This window comes from Kogia breviceps, chromosome 1, assembly GCF_026419965.1.
Source record: "Kogia breviceps isolate mKogBre1 chromosome 1, mKogBre1 haplotype 1, whole genome shotgun sequence".
Lineage (NCBI taxonomy): Eukaryota > Metazoa > Chordata > Mammalia > Artiodactyla > Physeteridae > Kogia > Kogia breviceps.
Genome location: NC_081310.1, coordinates 58,127,567 through 58,146,586, shown reverse-complemented (window position 1 = coordinate 58,146,586; position 19,020 = coordinate 58,127,567). Strand labels below are relative to the sequence as shown.

General features: G+C 49.5%; 1 protein-coding gene across 1 annotated transcript; it reads right to left on the bottom strand.

Moving 5' to 3' along the window:
* Positions 1-4,640: 4,640 nt before the first annotated feature.
* On the bottom strand, positions 4,641-18,849 carry LOC131754855 (ATP-binding cassette sub-family C member 6-like). The gene is made up of 5 exons (XM_059060945.1): positions 18,763-18,849; positions 15,833-15,960; positions 10,192-10,395; positions 7,475-7,652; positions 4,641-4,781 (listed from the first exon to the last, which is right to left on the bottom strand). The coding sequence occupies exons 1-5, from the start codon at positions 18,847-18,849 to the stop codon at positions 4,641-4,643; spliced, it is 738 nt and encodes a 245-aa protein (XP_058916928.1).
* Between the last annotated feature and the right edge of the window lie 171 nt (positions 18,850-19,020).

Here is a 19,020-nt window from a genome sequence, read left to right as displayed (position 1 = left end):
GCAGAGAGTGGCCAGGGCCTGGAAATCACTGGTGGTGTGACATCTGAGACCACGGAGCCAGCGACCGTTGAAGGACCTAGAGCTGGGAGCTGCAAAGGGAACCAGGGCTCAGGGAAATACCCCTGGAGAGCCCATTGCAGCTTCCTACGGAAATTGAAATAAAAATCTGAGAATGCATGCCGTGTTCTGTCTGACTTTCTAGGTCCCGAAGCCCAGACGGAGCCTCACAGTGGATTCTGGGAGGTCAGCTGCGCCACAGTCTGAGACCCAGTGTCCAGTCAAGCGCAGCCCCACCTCACACACATGCTCAGCGCCAACAGCGGTGCTCCATCTGGCCTCCACTCCTTTCTGGCTTTGCCCCCCCCCCCCCAGCCATGGTGGAAAGTCAGACTATGGCCTGGGAAGCTCTCCTTCACTATGCCCGTATTGTTTTTTATAAACGCTTATTCCCTCTGAAGGCCTGTAAACAAAGCAAGAACAGGGACGCATGTCCCCTCGGGCTATTCAGTGGACAGAAATAAGGGCAGCAGTAGTGGCTAGCAATCAGAACAGCAAGCACTCTCACCTAGACTTAGCCGTTCCCTTCCCAGGTATATACCCTGGAGAAACACACATGTTCTAAGGAACAACTGTGAGAATGTATATAGCAAAAATAACTTAACAGCAAAACACAGGAAACAGCCCAAATTTCCATCAACAGAATTAATACAGCAGACTATGAAGTGAGTGCAATATTCAATAGTGAAAAATAAATGAGCTAAACACATTAGATCAACTTCTCCTGATTTTTAAAAACATCAAAAGAATGGGATACAATTCCACTCACGGAACCATACTGAAACAAGCCCATTCTGAAACAAGCCCAAACAATGTATTGCATAGGGTACATGTTTTAAAAATAACTGTAGCTAAACGTGAGGGAAGAGTAAACACAAAATTTGGGACAGTTTTCTCTAGGGTGGAAAGGCTAGGTCAAGGAGGTTGACACAAGGCTGTCAGTGCTGCTGGGAATCGCTCCGTCTCTTAGGCAAGATGGTAGGTACACAGGTGGTGTATTTTTCACATTTTACTAACTCTGAAATCAGCATCGCGGCACTTGTGATGAAGTTATTGCCAATGCCTTTCTCTATTTTTCACTTTTCTTTATGCACAAAAGTGATGTCCGAAAGGTTTGGCATCTTTAAATTACATTTATTTAAGGTAAAGTACAAGAACGCTGGTTTGGTTATTAGGAAAAGAAGGAACGATATGCCTACTTTCCAGGTAAGAACACTGAGGCTCAGAGAAGGTAACCTGCTCCAGTCGCACATGGGATCTTTGCAGAACAGTCATCCACCAGCCCACTTCTTTACGCAAAGCCCTGTCCGGGGCACGGGAAGGAGGCAAGCAAACAAGCCTGAGATAGGACCGGCACAAGAACCCGAGGCACCAGCATTCTTACCATCATGTTCCAAAACTACAGAGATGAGCATCAATTTTACTAGACTGAGCGGAGGGAGGGGTGGGGGCTGGGAGCCGGTTATCGGACTTCAGTGAGCTCACAGCTCTTAGCTGGCCTTCTCTCGAGAGCATCCAGACCACCCCTGAGCTGCGTCTGGCTCCCTGGCTTCTACCTCTAGCCTCTGGCATGACCCGCGCTGCAGCCATAAACAGGCTCCCACCTGGAATTCCAGCCTTCACTCCTGGAACACCCAGCGTCCAGTCCTCCTGCAGCCACTAATTAAACTTTGGAATGCCCTACTCAGAAGGGTTTCTCCATACCAAATCTGATGGTGGTTCCTCTTCTTGGTGATTAAGAAATTCAGAGGGAGAAGGCTCAGGACGATAGCGATGGCGGTGAGGGCCGAGGGTCCTAGAAGCTGGAGACAAAGGGCAGGATGTCACGAGACAATTCCAGAAGCCCAGCTGTAGTTACGGGGGTGGGGGGAGGCTCAAACTTGGGCCCTAAGGCAGGGAGGTGTCAGAGAGTCCAATGAGGGCAGCTACCAGGTTATAGAGACCAGGACTCATGGGCTCCTCAGATGGAAATACCTGTGGAAGATGGAGTCCATCTCCGTTAGGGATGGGAGAGAGGGGGAATGATGCACCTCACAAAATGGAATGGGGGCAGGGTCACAGTCAAGACGGGTCATGCACGTAGATGGGCAGCGCCTGGCTAGAACGGTGAAGACAGACTCTGGAATCGGGATCTGGGTTCAAATGCTGACTTTACACACACTGGTGTGGCCTTGGGCAAGTTACTGACCCTCCCTAAGCTGCAGTTGCTCACATTAAATGGAAATGGAGCTATTCCCACTCTGCCTGTAGTGAGTGCTGGTGTCATACAATCAATGATTATCCCCTGACAAGGGTTGCCAGATTTAGCAAATAAATATATTAAACTGCCTGCCCAGTGACATTTTCATTTCAGATAAACAGCAAATAAGTTTTTAGTATAAGCATATCCCATGTCATGTTTGGGATATACTTATAATAAAAATTCTTCTGCTTATCTGAAATTCATCTTTAACTGGACATCCTGTATTTTGTCTGGCAGCCCTACCCCCCAGCTCTGTGACTTGGGACAGTTATCTTCCCTCCCTCTTTCATTTCTCTATCTGGAAAATGTGGAGCTGGAGAGTACGGTAAATGATTTTTAAGTGGCTGTAATGTGAGATTCCTCCAGACGTCATTTGGGTCCATTCTCTAGACGGGCCCCACCCCCCTCTTCAGTCTGTGGGCCTCATTTTCAGCTCTCAGCCCCTAAGAATGTTTAGTTTCTAATCTTGACACCCTAGCAAGCCAGTGTTTCATTTATGCCGCAACTGCGCCCCCTAGTGGCCAAATGGAGAGGTGCCCAGAAGGCAAACACCTGCCTACAGCCGGGGCTGGGAGAATAGTCAAAGGAATGTGAACAGAAGGTTAAATACACTCTCTCTGGCAAAAATGCTACAAATGTTAACGGTAGCAACCCCAATTCCTACCGCTCCCCCTTTACCAGGGTCTCATGGTGACTTTCTGATGTTAGGACCACCTGCCAAGAGTCAGGGAAAGTGATGGGTGTGTTGTCTGCAGTTTCACTTGAGTCACGGGTCGGCCTGTTTAACTGCCCTGCATTTTCCCCAGTGTCCTTCCTCCCTTTCTCTCTAATAATAACAGCCAACAGTTATGCACTTGCTGAGCACCCTCTGTATGCTAGGTCCTAGACTGCAAGGTAGCAAGTCCAAAAGTGTCCAGGCCCCAAGCCCTTATTGTGGGGACACTGGAGCAGTAGCAGAGGTACAATAATGATGATAACACACAGCTGGTATTCTGGAGCATTCCACACTCACTCACAATCAATATGCCGTTGATACACTCACCCAGGGGCCTGTGAAACACAGCACATGGGCCAGATCTATCCACCTGTTTACATGCCGACCTCAAGCCATACAAAGATTGTTTATCGTTCTTACATTTTAAAATGATTGAAGAAAATCAAACGAAGATGATTTCATGATATGTGTAAATTACATGAAATTCAAACTTCAGCGTTCATAAGCAATTTTATTGGAACACCACCAGGCCTGTTTGATTAGTATTGCCTGTGGCTGCTTGTGCACTAGAAGGGAAGAGTTAAATAGTTTTGAGAGAGACCCTATGGCCCCTAACGTCTAAAATATCTACAATCTGCTCCTTTACAGAAAAGTCTGTGAGCCTGGAACCAGCCCTCATGGAGCAGAGCTGAAGAAGATCTTCAAATGAACTGCCCCACCCCCATGCATAACCAACAAGACAATTAAACACCTATAGGGTATAGCTGTGTCCCAGATGCTATCTAAGTGCTTCACAGGTATTAGCTCATTTAATTCCTCAGCAACTCAAGGGCTGGGGCTCTTCGGTTAATTACAGTCCTCACTTTGCCAATGAGGAAATGACGCACGGAGAGGCTAAGTTACTTACTGGAAGGTTTTACAACTAGCAAGTGCTGAAAGCAGGTTTCGAACCCAGGCAGTCCCACTACAAAGTCTGTGATTTTAATTAAAAAGAAAAAAGAAAATCCTGCACCACAAAACAGATATAAGAAAGTTAGAAAAAGTTCTGATTTTTTTTTTTTTTTTTTTGGCCTGGTTGGCGACTTAATGCTTTTTGAAAACCAAGTAGTAAATTCTTTCCCCTAAATTTTCTTTCCCTTTTTTTTGTTGTTGGTAGTGGTGGTGGTGATGGTGCCCTACCATTACTGGTAACTTCAAAACATGCCTAATCTGCTCACTTGTTACCCCGATATCACACCCAAAAAGTGCCAATGTCATCACCATCATCATCATACAGATGAGGAAACTGAGGCCCTGAGAGGTGAGCATCCAGCCCAAGGTGAAGTGAAGGTCATCCTCGTCTAAGACTTTGCCCATTACATCAGCCCGCAGTGTGCAGATGGAGATAGGATTGAGGAGGAGGAGTGGGAGGAGGAGAGGAAGGAGGAGGAGGAGGAGGAGGGAGAGGAAGAGGAGGGGGAGGAGGAGGGGGAGGAGGAGGAGGGGGAGGGGGAGGGGAGGAGGAAGGGGAGGGGGAGGAGGAGGGGGATGGGGGGTGAGGAGGATTCAACTCAAATCCCAGCTCTCTCTGCCCCAGAACACCTGCCAGAGGTAGAGAAAGCAGATGATGATCCAGATGAGCGGCAGCTACAGCCCGTTGAGGTAGGTGATGCTCTCAGTCAGCCGCTGCACATCCACAGACACCAGGTTGACCACGTCCCCCACTGCGCTGGCCTTTCTGGAGCTGCTGGACAGAGCCAGGACCTGGGAGGGGCAGAAGATGGAGACCTGAATCAGGAGGGAGGGAAGGAGGGGGTGAGGGGCAGTTAGGGAGGACCACGAGGGAGGAAGGGCCCAGGAGGGAGGGAGGCCCACGGCTTGGACTGAGCAAGAGAACAGCCACCCAGCAGGCCGGGGTCTAAGCTGTGCTGCCCCTGCTGGCTGAGGCAGATTTCTTTACCATCTGAGCCTCAGTTCACTCATCTGCAAAGTGGGCTAATAAAATCTCCTCAGCTAACCTCCCATTGTGAGACTCCAGGGAGAAGACAAAAATGAAAATACCCTGAAACCCCTAAAGCACTGGACTAATAACAATTAATAACATACTACTAGCGAGTGGTGAAAGCAATAGTTGATAATGGTGATAATGCTGATAATGGTGGTCATCTGCTGAGCGCTACAGCCTAGGCACTGTGCTCAATAAACTAACAGTTTCACCATTTTCCGTGATGGGGCACATCAGACAACTGTATGGAGCGGGTACTGCCATATTTCATTCAATCTAAAACACTGTGGATAAAGTACTCTCTACTTTTGTATCACTATGGGAAAAAACATCAATGCCAACTAAATTAAAACATCTTGATTTCAGAAGTTAAAAAGAGAAAAAAAACGTGAGACTAGAATCAGTGAGATGCAGAATTATTAACCCCATTTCACAGCTAAGGAAACTGAGGCACAGAGAAATTGACCAATTTGCCCAAAGCCAGAGGGCTCCTAAGTGACTGGGCCAGGATTGGAATCCAGGATGACAGAGGCACGACATGGGCTAGACAGGGTGTTAGACTGACCCCTGCAGGCATTCAGTGTGCCTCTCAGACACCAAGCTGGTTTTCTGGCAGCCCCAAATTTGCCCTAACTCTGGGGTCACAGTGGACCCCTTCCAACCTGTTGAATGCTACGTTCTACTTGCAGTCCCCTCTCTCTCTCTGCTGAGTGTGTCAGGGAAGAAGTGAGGGGGTGAAGTGGTGAGCTGGCAATGATTGAGTGTAGAAATCTGAAAAAAAAATCTTCAAATCTTTACCGAGCACCTGCTCTGGGCCTCACTCTGAGGTGAGTACTGTGATCAAGAGGCAGGGCACTTGCTCTCTTCGGAGTGGAGTTTGAGCTGGGGGACAAAATTAAATAAAGATTTACATAGTTCATCCTTTAATAGTAATTATGATGAGTGCCATGAAGAAGTGTTTTCAAATATAGGTTTTTATCATTATTCAGGCACGGCAAGCCCACAGATCAGAGAAGACTGCCCTTGACAAGAGGGTTTATTATACTCACAGATCTCAAGAGGAGGGGGCACCCCACGCTATGAGGGGGCCACTGGGGAAGCACCAGGATGCTGCAGGGTTGGGGGGACCACAGGCAAGAGCTTGTTGTGGTTTTCATGGGAAGGTCAGGCAGGGTAAGCAGGTTTAGGATTGGCTAGTTTGAATAATTCCACCGGGCTCTTGGCATAGGAGCTGGGCCTCATTGTCTGGTACCCTGCCCCGGGGCGATTAAGGCAGGGGATAGTGGCCTAGAGTGTTAGGGCCCAAAAAGGAGGCAGTTGGGGTGTGAGCTCTGGATTGGTTGGCTTGCATGTGAAAGAGATGCTTTCAGATGAGTCTCTTAGCATCTCTGGGAACTGGCTGATCCTGGGAGGGACAGAGGGGCAGTCCCTCCAGGGTCAGCAAGACCCCAGATGTCAAAGCACCAGATACAGAAAGTAAGAAGACACAGTTAAAACAGAAGCAGCCCAGAGGGCAGAGTGGAGGGGTATGACCTCATCAGGTGATGAAGGCGGCTGCCCCAAGGGTGGGGATGGGAAGAGCAAAGCCTTCGGGTCATCTTCCTGCAGCCTCAGCTCCATGTGTGGACTCCCGAGACCGGACAGGCCACACCAGCTCCAGTGTGCTCAGGGGGATGTGACCTGAAATTCAGGAGCTACACGGCCACCCAGGAGCTGATCCCTTTGCCCCCTTCTTTCCCAAGTGACAGCTCAGGTGTGAGAGAAAGGGGCTTACACAGGACTGCCTTGCTCAGATGCTCCAGACCCCAGAGGGGCCAACATCTCTTAGAGCAGCAGCCTCACAGGTTTCGGTTCCAAGGTCCCCCAAGGGGACAAGAATCACTGCAGAGAGAAGCCCAAGCCCAATGCTATGGCTTCCCTCCGGGTATCATAGTTCATTGGCAGAACTTTCAGCCCAGATGCAATTTACCAAGGGGTCAGGGGTCATTTTAATTGTAAGCAGTGTTACCGGGTAAAATAGCTGACAGTCCACCTTTATCCAGTTTCCACACAGCCCGTAGGTTAGCCCTTTATCCTCAGGGGGGTGAGTGTTCACTACATGAAGAGTTGTGGAAAGGGTGCCCAGGCAGTGGGAACAGCAAGTGCAAAGGCCCTGAGCTGGGAGATTGTTTGGCGTGCTTGAGGAACTGAAAGAAGACCTGTGGGGCCGGAGGAAAGTGAAAGAAGTGTGAAGGAAGTGTGTGATGTAATCAGCTAGAAGAGGTGCCAGGGTCAGATCACGCAAGCCTTACAGAAATAGCCAAGAAGGTGAGGGTGTGGTGTGGGCAAACATGAGTAAAGTGATGAATGAGTGTGGTTTTAGGCACTGATGACAGTAACGGTTCAGGAACATTCCACTTCTTGGCTGGAACATTTGTCTGTGAATTGGGACAGGATGGAGAGAGAGGAAAGGCCACGCCTCTCCCCCGGGGCTCACCTTTCTGTACACCAGGCCCATGATGGCCATTCGCAGCCTCATCTGTAGCACCTTGAGTCTGTACATGTGCTGCTGCTCGAACAGTGTTTGCAGGCAGGCAGAGAGGAACATCAGCATGGCGAGAAGACAGCCCTTCCAGGCCGGGGTCTTGGGGTCACCAATAAACGCCAGGAAGAGGCTGGTGAGAAAGGGCACCCATGGCTATTGCCTCTGCCTAAGCCTGGCCAGGTCTGGAGGACCAGACAGTATGGGGTTCTTTTTTGTTTTCTACACAAATGGTTGCAATCATTTCCCCCACTGTCCACACTCATTTTCAGCGTGACTTGCGTCTCCACCAATCAACAGGTGAAGTTTTTACCGCCACCTGTTATGGGCTGAACTGTGTCCTCACAAAATTTATATGTTAAAGTCCAAACCCCCAGTACCTCAGAATACGACTGTGTATTTGAAAATAGGACCTTTAAAGAGGTGATTCAGTTAAAATGAGGCCGTTAGGATGGGCCTTAATCCAATACAACTGGTGTCCCTGTAAGAAGAGGAAATTTGGACACATAAGGAGACACCAGGGGTGCATGTGCTCAGAGGAAAAACCACGTGAGGACACAGCGACAAGGCAGCTGTCTGGGCAAGGAGAGAGGCCTCAGAAGAAACAACACTGATCTTGGACATCTAGCCTCCAGTAACGTGAGGACAAAAACTTCTGTTGTTTAAATGGGACCTAATTAAACTTAAAATCTTTTGCACAGCAAAGGAAACCATAAACACAACGAAAAGACAACCTACAGAATGGGAGAAAATATTTGCAAACGATGTGACCGAGAAGGGATTAATCTCCAAAACATACAAACAGCTCATACAGCTCAATATCAAAAAAACAACCCAAGTGAAAAATGGGCAGAGACCTAAATAGACATTTCTTCAAAGAAGACATACAGATGGCCAAAACGCACATGAAAAGATGCTCAATATCGCTAATTATTAGAGGAATGCAAATCAAAACTGTAATGAGGTATCACCTCACACCGGTCAGAATAGCCATCATCAGAAAGTCTACAAATAATAAATGCTGGAGAGGGTGTGGAGAAAAGGGAACCCTCCTACACTGTTGGTGGAAATGTAAATGGGGGCAGCCACTATGGAGAACAGTATACGGAGGTTCCTTAAACAACTAAAAATGGAGTTGACCTATGATCCAGCAATCCCACTCCTGGGCATATATCTGGAGAAAACTCTAGTTTGAAAAGAAACGTGCATCCCAGTGTTTACTGCAGCTCTATTTACAATAATAGCCAAGACATGGAAGCAACCTCCAGGTCCACTGAATGGATAAAGAAGATGTGGTATAGGTATACAATGGAATATTACTCAGCCATAAAAAAGAATGAAATAGTGCCATTTGCAGCAACATGGATGGACCTAGATATTATCATACTAAATGAAGTAAGTCAGAGAAAGACAAATATCATATGATGTCACTTATATGTGAAATCTAAAAAAAATGATACAAATGAACTTATATACAAAACAGAAATAGACCCATAGACATAGAAGAGAAACTCATGGTTACCAAAGAGAAAAGGGGTGGGGATAAATTAGGAGTTTGGGATTAACATATATACACTACTATTATAAAATAGATAACCAACAAGGACCTACTGTATAGCACAGGGAACTTTACTCAATATTTTGTAATAAGCTATAAGGGAAAAGAACCTGAAAAAGAATATATTGACATATGTATGTACAATATAACTGAATCGCTTTGCTGTATACCTGAAACTGACACAACATTGTAAATCAACTGTACTTCAATTAAAAAAGAAAAGAAAGAACAGTAGAAAAGATAAGCACCAGAAAAAAATTTCTGTTGTTTAAAGTCACCCAGTTTGTAGTGCTTTGTTATGGCAGCCCTAACACATTAACATGCCACCTCTTGAATCTGGGCTGGCTGTGCAACCAGCTTTGGCCTCACGAGAAAATGCAACTTTTGCTTTGTCTTGGAATCCTGCCAAATGGCCCTGTGAACAAGCCGGATTTAGCCTTTTGAGGATGAGAGACCACCGGAGCAGAGACAAGATATCCCAGCTGGGACTGTCTTGGACCAGCCAGTCCCCAGCCAGCCCCACAGGTGACTGCAGACAGATGAGTGAACCCAGCCAAGAAAAGAAGAATCACCCAGCTGAAGCCAGCTTGAATTGCTGACCCACAGGATCATGAGCTAAAGAAGTGGCTTTAAGTCCCTCACTTTTTTTTTTTTTTTGAGATATGCAGGCCTCTCACTGCTGTGGCCTCTCCCGTTGCAGAGCACAGGCTCCGGACGCGCAGGCTCAGTGGCCACGGCTCACGGGCCCAGCCGCTCCGCGGCATGTGGGATCTTCCCGGACCGGGGCACGAACCCATGTCCCCTGCATCGGCAGGCGGACTCTCAACCACTGCGCCACCAGGGAAGCCCTAAGCCCCTCACTTTTGAGGGGCTTTGTTGTATAGCAAAAGCAAACGGATAGAGTCAGGCTAGAATTCACTCGTTTTCCCTCCCCAAGGTCACTCACTTTCTTGTTTAAGTGGTCCTTCCTGAGTATCCTTTTCACCCACCCTCAGTGCCCTGAGCACCAGAGGTCTAGGCAGAGGCAGGAGGAGGGCTGAAGGTCCCCTGGCCCTGGAAGGACGCCGTTAATGGGACCACCAGCCTCAGCGAGGCACCCAAGGCCTGGACCCACCTGAGGAGCTTGGGCACCGTGAACCTGAAGACGTCACTGATGATGAGGCTGAGGGTCCCCAGGAGGAAGGTGGAGCGGCCCACCTGCCAGATGGCCCTCAGCAGTGGGCCCCTCTTGCCCCCTTGTTGCTGCAGGAGGGTCTCCGTCTCTGGGGTCTCCGCACCGTGGTTTCCTTTCCTTTTAAATGGTGTCGCCTTGGTGTGCCTTAGGGGAGAGGAGAAATCAGCTCTGGGTCCTTGTAAAAGATTGAATGTTTGGGTCTCCCCCACCCCACCCCCACCATCACCACCCAAATTCATGTTGAAACTAATCGCCAGTGTGATGGTATTAGGAGGTGAGACCTTTGGGAGGTGATTAGGTCATGCAGGTGCAGCCCCCAGGAATGGGATCAGTGCCCCTATAAGAAAAACCCTGGAGAAGTGCCCTCAGGTGTAACCCCATTTCATACATGAGGAAACTGAGGTTCAGAAGGTCAACTTGTCCAAGGGCACACAGCTGAGAAGTGTAAGAACTGGGATTTGATCCCAACCTTCAGAGCCCAGAACTTTTTGATCCCTTACGCAGCCCTCCCCTTCTTCCACAACCAGCCAGCCCTGAGGTAGTTTAGAACTGGTTCAGAATGGGTTTAGAATCACAGATGAGGTCTGTGGGCCTGGCACACCTGGTCTGAGTGAAACCACAGATGGAAGCTCAGGCAGCCATGATGCCTAAGATCCCTCCCTGGCCCATGATCATCATCAGAGGCCACAGGGAGAGGAAGGGGGAAGGAGGGAGGGGAGGAAGCCAGAGGGCCTTTCTGGAAGCAGGCTGGTTCTAGGCCATAGGGAGAGGCTGGCAGTGATGCAGCTACTGACAGTGCAGTTGCTGTGTGGCCTTGGGCAGGCTGCTCCCCTCTCTGTCTTCACATGCAAAAGGATGGGGCTGGCCCCACTCTCTGAGTCCCTTCCAGCTCTGACAACTTACAGGGTTATCAGAATTTCAGTGCTGTTTTCAGAGCTGGGACCCAGGGCCAGGCACTGGGATCAGCCCTTTACACACACAAGCTCATCAACTCCTCTCAACCTCCCTGCCCCATGGGTGTCATGGGGTCCCCATTTTACCTTGGAGGAGACTGAGGCTCTGAGAGGTGTGACAGGTGCCCGAGGTCACACATAGAGGACGGAGCAGGGATTTAAGCCCACATCTTGACTCACGATTCACAGAGAGCCTCTTTGTGAGCCCCACGCCCCCCACCCAAAAATTAAAAAGAAAGGAAAAAGGAAAAAAAAAACCCTTGATGAGTGCAGGTACCCAGACCCTCATTAACAACGTCAAGGTCTTGCCCCTCACCCCTTGACCCAGCTTGTTGTTTAGTTTGGCATCTCTGGAGAGTTGTGACTTGGCCTCCATCGTGAGCTGGGCATGCCTGCCGCTCACGTCTTGCTATTTGGGTCTTGAATGCCAAAAGGATGCTACCTTCTTATAAACGCTACCCCTGACCACCCCTCCCCATCGTATCACACCATTTAATTCATTGCCTTCATAGCCATGTTCACTGTCTCCAACTCTCTCCTTTTCTTATCTGTTCTGTTAGACCTCCAGGTGGGTGGACTTTTTTTTTTTTTCTTCTCCCATAAAACCCTTCAATGGTTTTATAAAAACTCTCCATTCCTAGACACAGTCTTGCACGGCCTGGCCCCTGCCCACCTCCCCACTTCATCCTGGTCCTCTCTGGTTTTCTTTTTTCTTTCCCTGTTTTTAAATTTATTTATTTATTTATTTATTTTTGGCTGCGTTGTCTTCGTTGCGGTGCGCAGGCTTCTCATGGCGGTGGCTTCTCTTGTTGCGGAGCACGGGCTCTAGGAGCACGGGCTTCAGAAGTTGGGGCACTCGGGCTCGGTAGTTGTGGCACACAGGCTTAGTTGCTCTGCGGCATGTGGGATCTTCCCAGACCAGGGCTCGAACCCGTGTCCCCTGCATTGGCGGGCGGATTCTTAACCACTGCACCACCAGGGAAGTCCCTCTCTGGTTTTCTTTCAGCTCCTTGACACATCCACAACTTACCTTTCTCAGGACTTCAGCACAGACTCTCCATGGTCTGGAATGTCTCTGCCCCGCTCTTCCCAAGGCTTGACTTCAATTTCAACATCACCTCCTCAAAGACACTTTCCCTGCAGGCTACAACTAAAGGAGCTCTGGTCCTCTATCCCAGTCCCTTGTTTTTTGTCCCAGCATTTACTTGAACTTGCAATTATCTGTCTTCTCCACCAAAAATCAGCTTTCTGGAACAAGAGGCCACGGCTGTCTTGTTTACTGCTGTATCCCCAGCATCAGAACAGGGCCTGGCACAGATCAGGCACTGAATCAAGCACTCACTACCTGGGAATAGACTGAACTTTTCAAGATCTCCTCGTGACACTGGACTTAACCTGTTGGTTGCTTTCACTAGGACCAGGTGCAACTAGTCTCTTGGCCCAGTTTAAACAGATACAAGTTTCCCGTTGTCCAGCAAAGCAAACCGCCTAGTCCCACTCCACCTGAACTAGCTGAAGGATCGATCGGTGGTGTGCCTGGGCCTCCTTTTTCAGAGAGGTGGGTTGAGACCCCGGAAGTCAGCCTTTTTACCCCCAAGGCCCAGCCAGCAGTGTGAATACCCCTCCACCACAAGCCAGACGTCCAGTCCCTCCCTCCCTTCCCCTCAAGAATCCTCTCAGCATCTCCTCAGGATGGAGGGGAGGGACAAATCTCAGCAGGCAGTCCAAAGGAAAAGTGGTATTTTTAGCACAAGAGGCTATAAGGAACCAGTCTTTACCACCCGGTTTGCTAAGAAATAAGCAAATGTTAACTTTCTACCCCTGTCTTGAAGCCTACCCCCACCCCCCAACCTCCCCTTCCGGGATTTGCAATTCAGCCATTTTTCTAACCCTGCGCTCACCTCTCTCCCTTGTCACCTCCGTAGCCCTGAGATGTGGCCTCTCCTTGGCACCCACAATTTGCCTGGGGTCGGTCCGGGTCGGAGGCAAGGCCAGCGCGGCGTCCGCACGGTGCCTCGATGCCCGATGTTGGGTGCTGGTCCTGACTCAGCTGCTGCTGCACACCCACTGGGCTGGGCAAGTGCCAACCAGGGCCAACCCCGCCGCCCCGCCCCGCCCCGCCCCCGCCGCCTCCGGCCCCGCCTAAAGTGGGACCCAGGTGGGTAGGCTTCCTGCTTGTATTTTCTTTTTACTCGTATTTCCCCCAGCACCGAGTTCAGCACCCGAATGCATAAGTGGCTCAATAAATACTTGTCCAGTGAATGGGAAAAAACAGAGGGAGTGATGTGTGCAAAGGGCCTACTGCTTGCTATTAATAAAGATTTGTGGAAGGAAGCAAAGGAAGGAAGGAAATGATTTGGTTTGGTTGATAGAACCTGGCCTTTGAGCAGGAAAACCGAGGTCCAAATGCCCTTCCCTCTGAGCCTCGGTGTTCCCATCCATAAAATGGGGTGGGTGAAGAGGCCACTGTGAAAGCCTCTTTCCCGCTGGATGTTTTGCTCTGTTCTGTTCTAGCTGCTCACACCAAAATTCTGAGTCACTGTGTTCAGCCTGCAGGCTTGGGAACAAACTTCTTCCTTTCTAGCTGGTCTCACTTTCCATCAGGGAAGGTCTCTAGACTGGTGGCTGGTCTTTGGTCTGTGGCCCCAAAGCCATTTAGTGCAGGACCCAAAAATGACCACAGGCCAAGGCAGGGGGCGTGAGTGAGTGGCCAGGTGTAAGCTGGGGGATATCAAAGGGAGTGGTGGCGACTGCAGCTCACATGCCCTGTTCAATGGGGAAGCTGCTACCCAGATCCACCCTCCTGTTGCCATGCAGGGATGTGGCCCAGTACTGCCATTCTACTTTAAGAGAGGCCCAAATTCCACATTTTCCTGTGACATCTCCAACATTTTAAATGTTGGTGACTTCTCCAAAAACAAAACAAAGAAAAAAACCTTAAACAACAAGACACCATGCTGGCCAAACACACCTGTGACCCTGACTTGGCCAGCAGACAGATTGCTCTGTGACCTCTTAAGATGACATCTTCTCCCTTCCCCCAAAGGCTGCAAAATAGTTTAGAAATAAAACCAAAGTTCTCTTGGTGTGTAATGAGTCAGCTTAGAAAATGCCTGAACCAGATCTCTCTACAACCCTGCCATCCTCCTCTCTTTCTGTCAGTTGTTCACGGATTCTCAAACTGTTCTGGAGAGTGTTTCTATGTGCTAGCTCTAACACTGGGTGACTATCATTCCCAGGCTGGCAGGGGAGGCCAGAGCTGGGAGAGGGTGGACAAGACCTCCAGGGTCCTTTTGAATTAATTCTGCCACTCAAAAGTCACTTCAGCTGTACTTAAACTCACCGTACAGCAAGATATGCCCGGGGTGAGAGCGAGAGCTGCTCTTTTGATTTGCTCATATTACTTACCCCTTTTGCAAAACATACTCCCTTCCTTTGGGGAGCAGCTCTTCCCCTCCCTGTGTGGCTCTGAAGGGACCACCAATTATGGGGCCTGCTCTCCAGCCATGGGATTGGCCCCTGAGAGGCACAGGATTCAAGCCAGCTAATAAAAGGCCTTCCTTGGGATTGTCTATGTGGATGGTAGTAGGGGTTGCTGAGTTGGCATGATACAGGACAGGCGTTTATAGAGAGACCAGTGCCCAGACAACAGCTGAGCTGAGAGATGGAGGGAGAGAATTTGGACGTCATTCAAGTCCTGGATACAGCCACACCTGAGGCCAGACCTACCTTCTCAGCTACGTGAGCCAGCAGACTCTGTCTCTCTCTGGCTCCTTCTAATTTGTGGGATTTAGCCACCTATAACAATCACCACAAAATAATAGAGTATGCAGGGGAACCCTGTAACTTTCCACAGAGCTACTTTTGTCTGTGCCCTGAAACACCTGGCCCCGGGGAGGTCAAGCGACTTGTCCAAGGTCATCAACTACTCGATGGCAGGGCTATGTTTAACCCGGGTTTAATTAATCCTATTAGAGAGCTTATTTCTCTAGACCAAAGTTGCACAAACCAGGTTCCTCAGGCTCTGAGCACTTCACAGAAGTTTCCAGAGATGCCAGAGAGGGCAAGAGTGAGGCAAGTGGGCAGGACTAGAAAGAGATTGAAATCCTCTGGATAACTGATATTGCTGGAAATTTTACCATTTTTAAGAAATTCGCTAAGTTCTTTTCTATAAATCTTTTTTTTTTCTCATCTCACACAAGCTATGAGGAGCTAGGGCTAATGGCATCCCCCGCACCCCCCCCACCTTGAACAGATAAGAAAACTAAAAGCCAGGAAACTAATCACTCAGGTTAAGTAGTAAGTGAGTAGTTGCCTGCATGTTATGGACCATACCTACCTCTCCACCCCCAGTCTTAAAATAGTCCTTCTGTTCCCTGCCTCCATCCCACCATCCGAGCTTCCTTCTGGGAGCCTGGAGAGGTTCCCCCTCTGTCAATATCCTTTTGGAACCTGCAAAGCATCTGGGAGGAAAAGCATCTTGAGCCCGACCTGCTAATGCTTAGTGAGGTCAGCTGACAGGGAGGGGACTGTGGCGGTGGAGCCTGGAGTAGGGGCGTGGTTGTATTTGGGGTCCAGTGATTTGCTGACCCAGCTTTGGGCTGAGCGCCCATCTTCCACACACTCACCGCTGGGCTGCGCTGCGGTTCCTTGTCCATTCCTTTTCAAGCTGGGAAACAAGTTCTGAGGAGTTTTCTCTCCCAAGCGACCAGAGGTCTTTTGGTCCCAGCGGCTTCCATCCAGTAGACCCTCCAAACTAACCTGTAAAAGAGGATCACCAGAGCAAGCTCCTCTCCTGTGTCCATCCCTGAAGGGTCTTGGCTTCGTAGCTGTGTGACCCTAGTAAGTCACTTCACCTCTCTGCACCTCTGCTGGCCCCTCGGCACAAGGAAAGCAATTTACCTAACTGCGCTAACGCTGGAGGGCACTTCTTGGTCTACAAAGAACATCTCATTTAATTCTCATGTGAGCCTATACAGTAGATTACTATTGATCCATTTTACAGAAAAGAAAGAAAACAGAGGCTCAGAGAGATTAAGTGACTTAACCAAAGGGTGACATGTGACAGGGGAAATAAACCTCCCTAGGAGTCAGAAGTCCAGAGTTGAAGAAAACTATTGCTGTGGAGGAAACCTGAACTCCTTCCTCCCTCAGCTTTAAATGTACCCATTCTCCTCCTCAGTCACTGTGCCAGCCACCTGGCCTCGGGACCTTTGCACATGCACGTCACTCTGCTTAAAACTTTTTCCCTGCCACTTCTTACTTGCCCTTCACCTCTAGCCTACATGTGATTTCCTTAAGAGCCCACTTGATGACCCCCCCACACCCAAGTCCAGGTAGATTCTCCCATTGCAAGATCCTCTAGTTTCCTGAGCTTTTTCTTTATAATGCTTGCTGCAATTATCATTATTTAATTTTTCAGTCTGATTATTTATTTAGTCTTTCTCCTCCACTGGACAGTAAGCTCCATAGGGGCAAAGAAAGTACTTGCCTTGATTCTCCCTCTTCTGGATCCTCACATCCTGGCTCAGGGCACAGGATTTGTCAAATAGAAGTCATTACTTTTCAGCCCTGTGACCTTGGGCAAGTCACTCACTGCCCAGCAATGGACCTCAATTTTCTCACCTTAAAATAATAGTGTTTCCCAGTGCTTGGGACTGGTATATGAGATGACTGTAGTGGGTGCATTGTTGGAAGAGGTCACCGAGAGGATGTGACCACTTGTGGACCTGTGACCTGGACCCAGGCAATCTGAGGCTCCTCCCTCCCCTGTCCTTGGAATGTACATTCCACCCACTGTTCTCACACTAGGAGCTACTTCAAGGATGCAGCAGTTAAGTGTTATACCATCTGGATGGTGTATATGTGTCTGAACCCTGTTAAGGCCTCTCTGTAAACTGTTGAGATTCTGGTGGGCAAGTGCAGAGATCTACTCATATTGCGGCACTCAAGACAAGCCTCATATGTAAGTTCTCTTGCGCGTTAACCCTGCCTCCTACCAGTCTGGAGTGGCTGCCTCTTTCTTCCGTCTCTCCAAGCCTACCGTCTATTGGGGCCAGTTTTCAAACCAACACGCACGCACAAGAAATTAACGACTGCAGACTTCCACAGCAGGAGTGTTCTTATCTTTTTAGGTCTCTTTCTTCTCCTGACACCAAGGAGAAGGTCTGGTTTGGAGCTGGTCTTGAGCTCCTCTTTGAGACTTTCCAGTTCCCTTTTCTAATGCAGAGCAAACTCAGGCAAGCAACAGTTTGGATCCAGAAATTATTCACAGTACTTGGTTTTCACTAAAATTATTTCTGGTGTTCTACATGGCAAGGGGTTCTAGATTTTTCTGATTTTGGTAGCGACAGAAAGTTTCCTTTGTTATTTTATTTTATTTTATTTTATTTTTTTGCGGTACCCGGGCCTCTCAGTGTTGTGGGGAAATAAACGCCTTTGCCTTAACGATGGTGGGGGAGAGAGTGAGTTTGGGGTGCGAGGTCTAGGAGGGGCAGGACAGTCAGGAAAGGAGTCTTCGAAGAAAGCAGGCCTTCACGGGGTCATTGAGAAGGTTGGGTTTGGTGGGTAGATGGAAACTGAGCTGTCACACACAGCCATGGCTCCACCTGGGCAAGGAAGAGGCTCTGAGGAGGAAATCTGAGTGTGTGAGGGGTATGTGAGGGCAGAGAGACAACTTCAGCTGGGTTCCTGAGTCCCAGAGGAATCCAGGTGGCAGAAGGAGGGTGGGCTCCCCTTCTCCCCTCTCTCACTCCTCTTTGGCTGTGCCGGGTCGTGAGCACGGGGATCAATCCCTCCTCCCATGGAGCTCCTGGTAAGAGACTTTGTGATGGTCCCTCAGGAGGCTACTTAGTGGGCCTGATAAGCGGCGGGCCGGGGGGCGGGGTTTAAAGAAGATGATTAAAGTTGCATAGTGATTCGATTTGAATATTCTAGTCAGGAGGTTTATTGATAAGAGAATGTTTCTTTTTAGATGATGTGACCACCACCACTGTTGAGTTTCTCCGCCAAGGTTGAGTGTGCACCGCGAGGAAAGATACTAAATATCTGAAGCGTCTAAATTGTAGTGGATGTAGCAAAGGACATCTGACGTGCCCTAAGCTGACGGTCCCCACCCCCGTGGGCCCCCAAGAAGAGGGAACCTCGTCTGTCCCTAAGTGTAAGCATGAATCGAACCCTGAAGCCTCCCGCAAAGAGGTCACTTAGCACCAATTAAAATCCAGGCCAGGGCTTCCCTGGTGGCGCAGTGGTTGAGAATCCGCCTGCCGATGCAGGGGACACGGGTTCGTGCCCCGGTCTGGCAAGATCCCACATGCTGCAGGGCAGCTGGGCCCGTGAGCCATGGCCGCTGAGCCCGTGCGTCCGGAGCCTGTGCTCCGCAACGGGAGACGCCACAATGGTGGAAGGCCCGCGTACTACCAAAAATTAAAAAAAAAAAATCCAGGCCATTACCTCAGCAGACTCCGTGGCTTCATCCTCTCCAGAAGAAGGAACAGCCGGCACAGGAGTCTCAAGGCTGACTAGACTGGCAACAGGACCCAGTTTCACTCCAACGAACATCGCAGGAGGCCGGCGCCGACTGGACCAATCGCCCACGCACACGGTTTCCGCCGTTTTGGGCGGCGGTTTCTTTGCGCACGCGCATCACTGGCTGTCCGCCCACTTTTTTCTTTTTTTCTTTTTGCGGTACGCGGGCCTCTCACTGTTGTGTCCTCTCCCTTTGCGGAGCACAGGCTCCGGACGCGCAGGCTCAGTGGCCATGGCTCACGGGCCCAGCCGCTTTGCGGCATGTGGGATCTTCCGGGACCGGGGCACG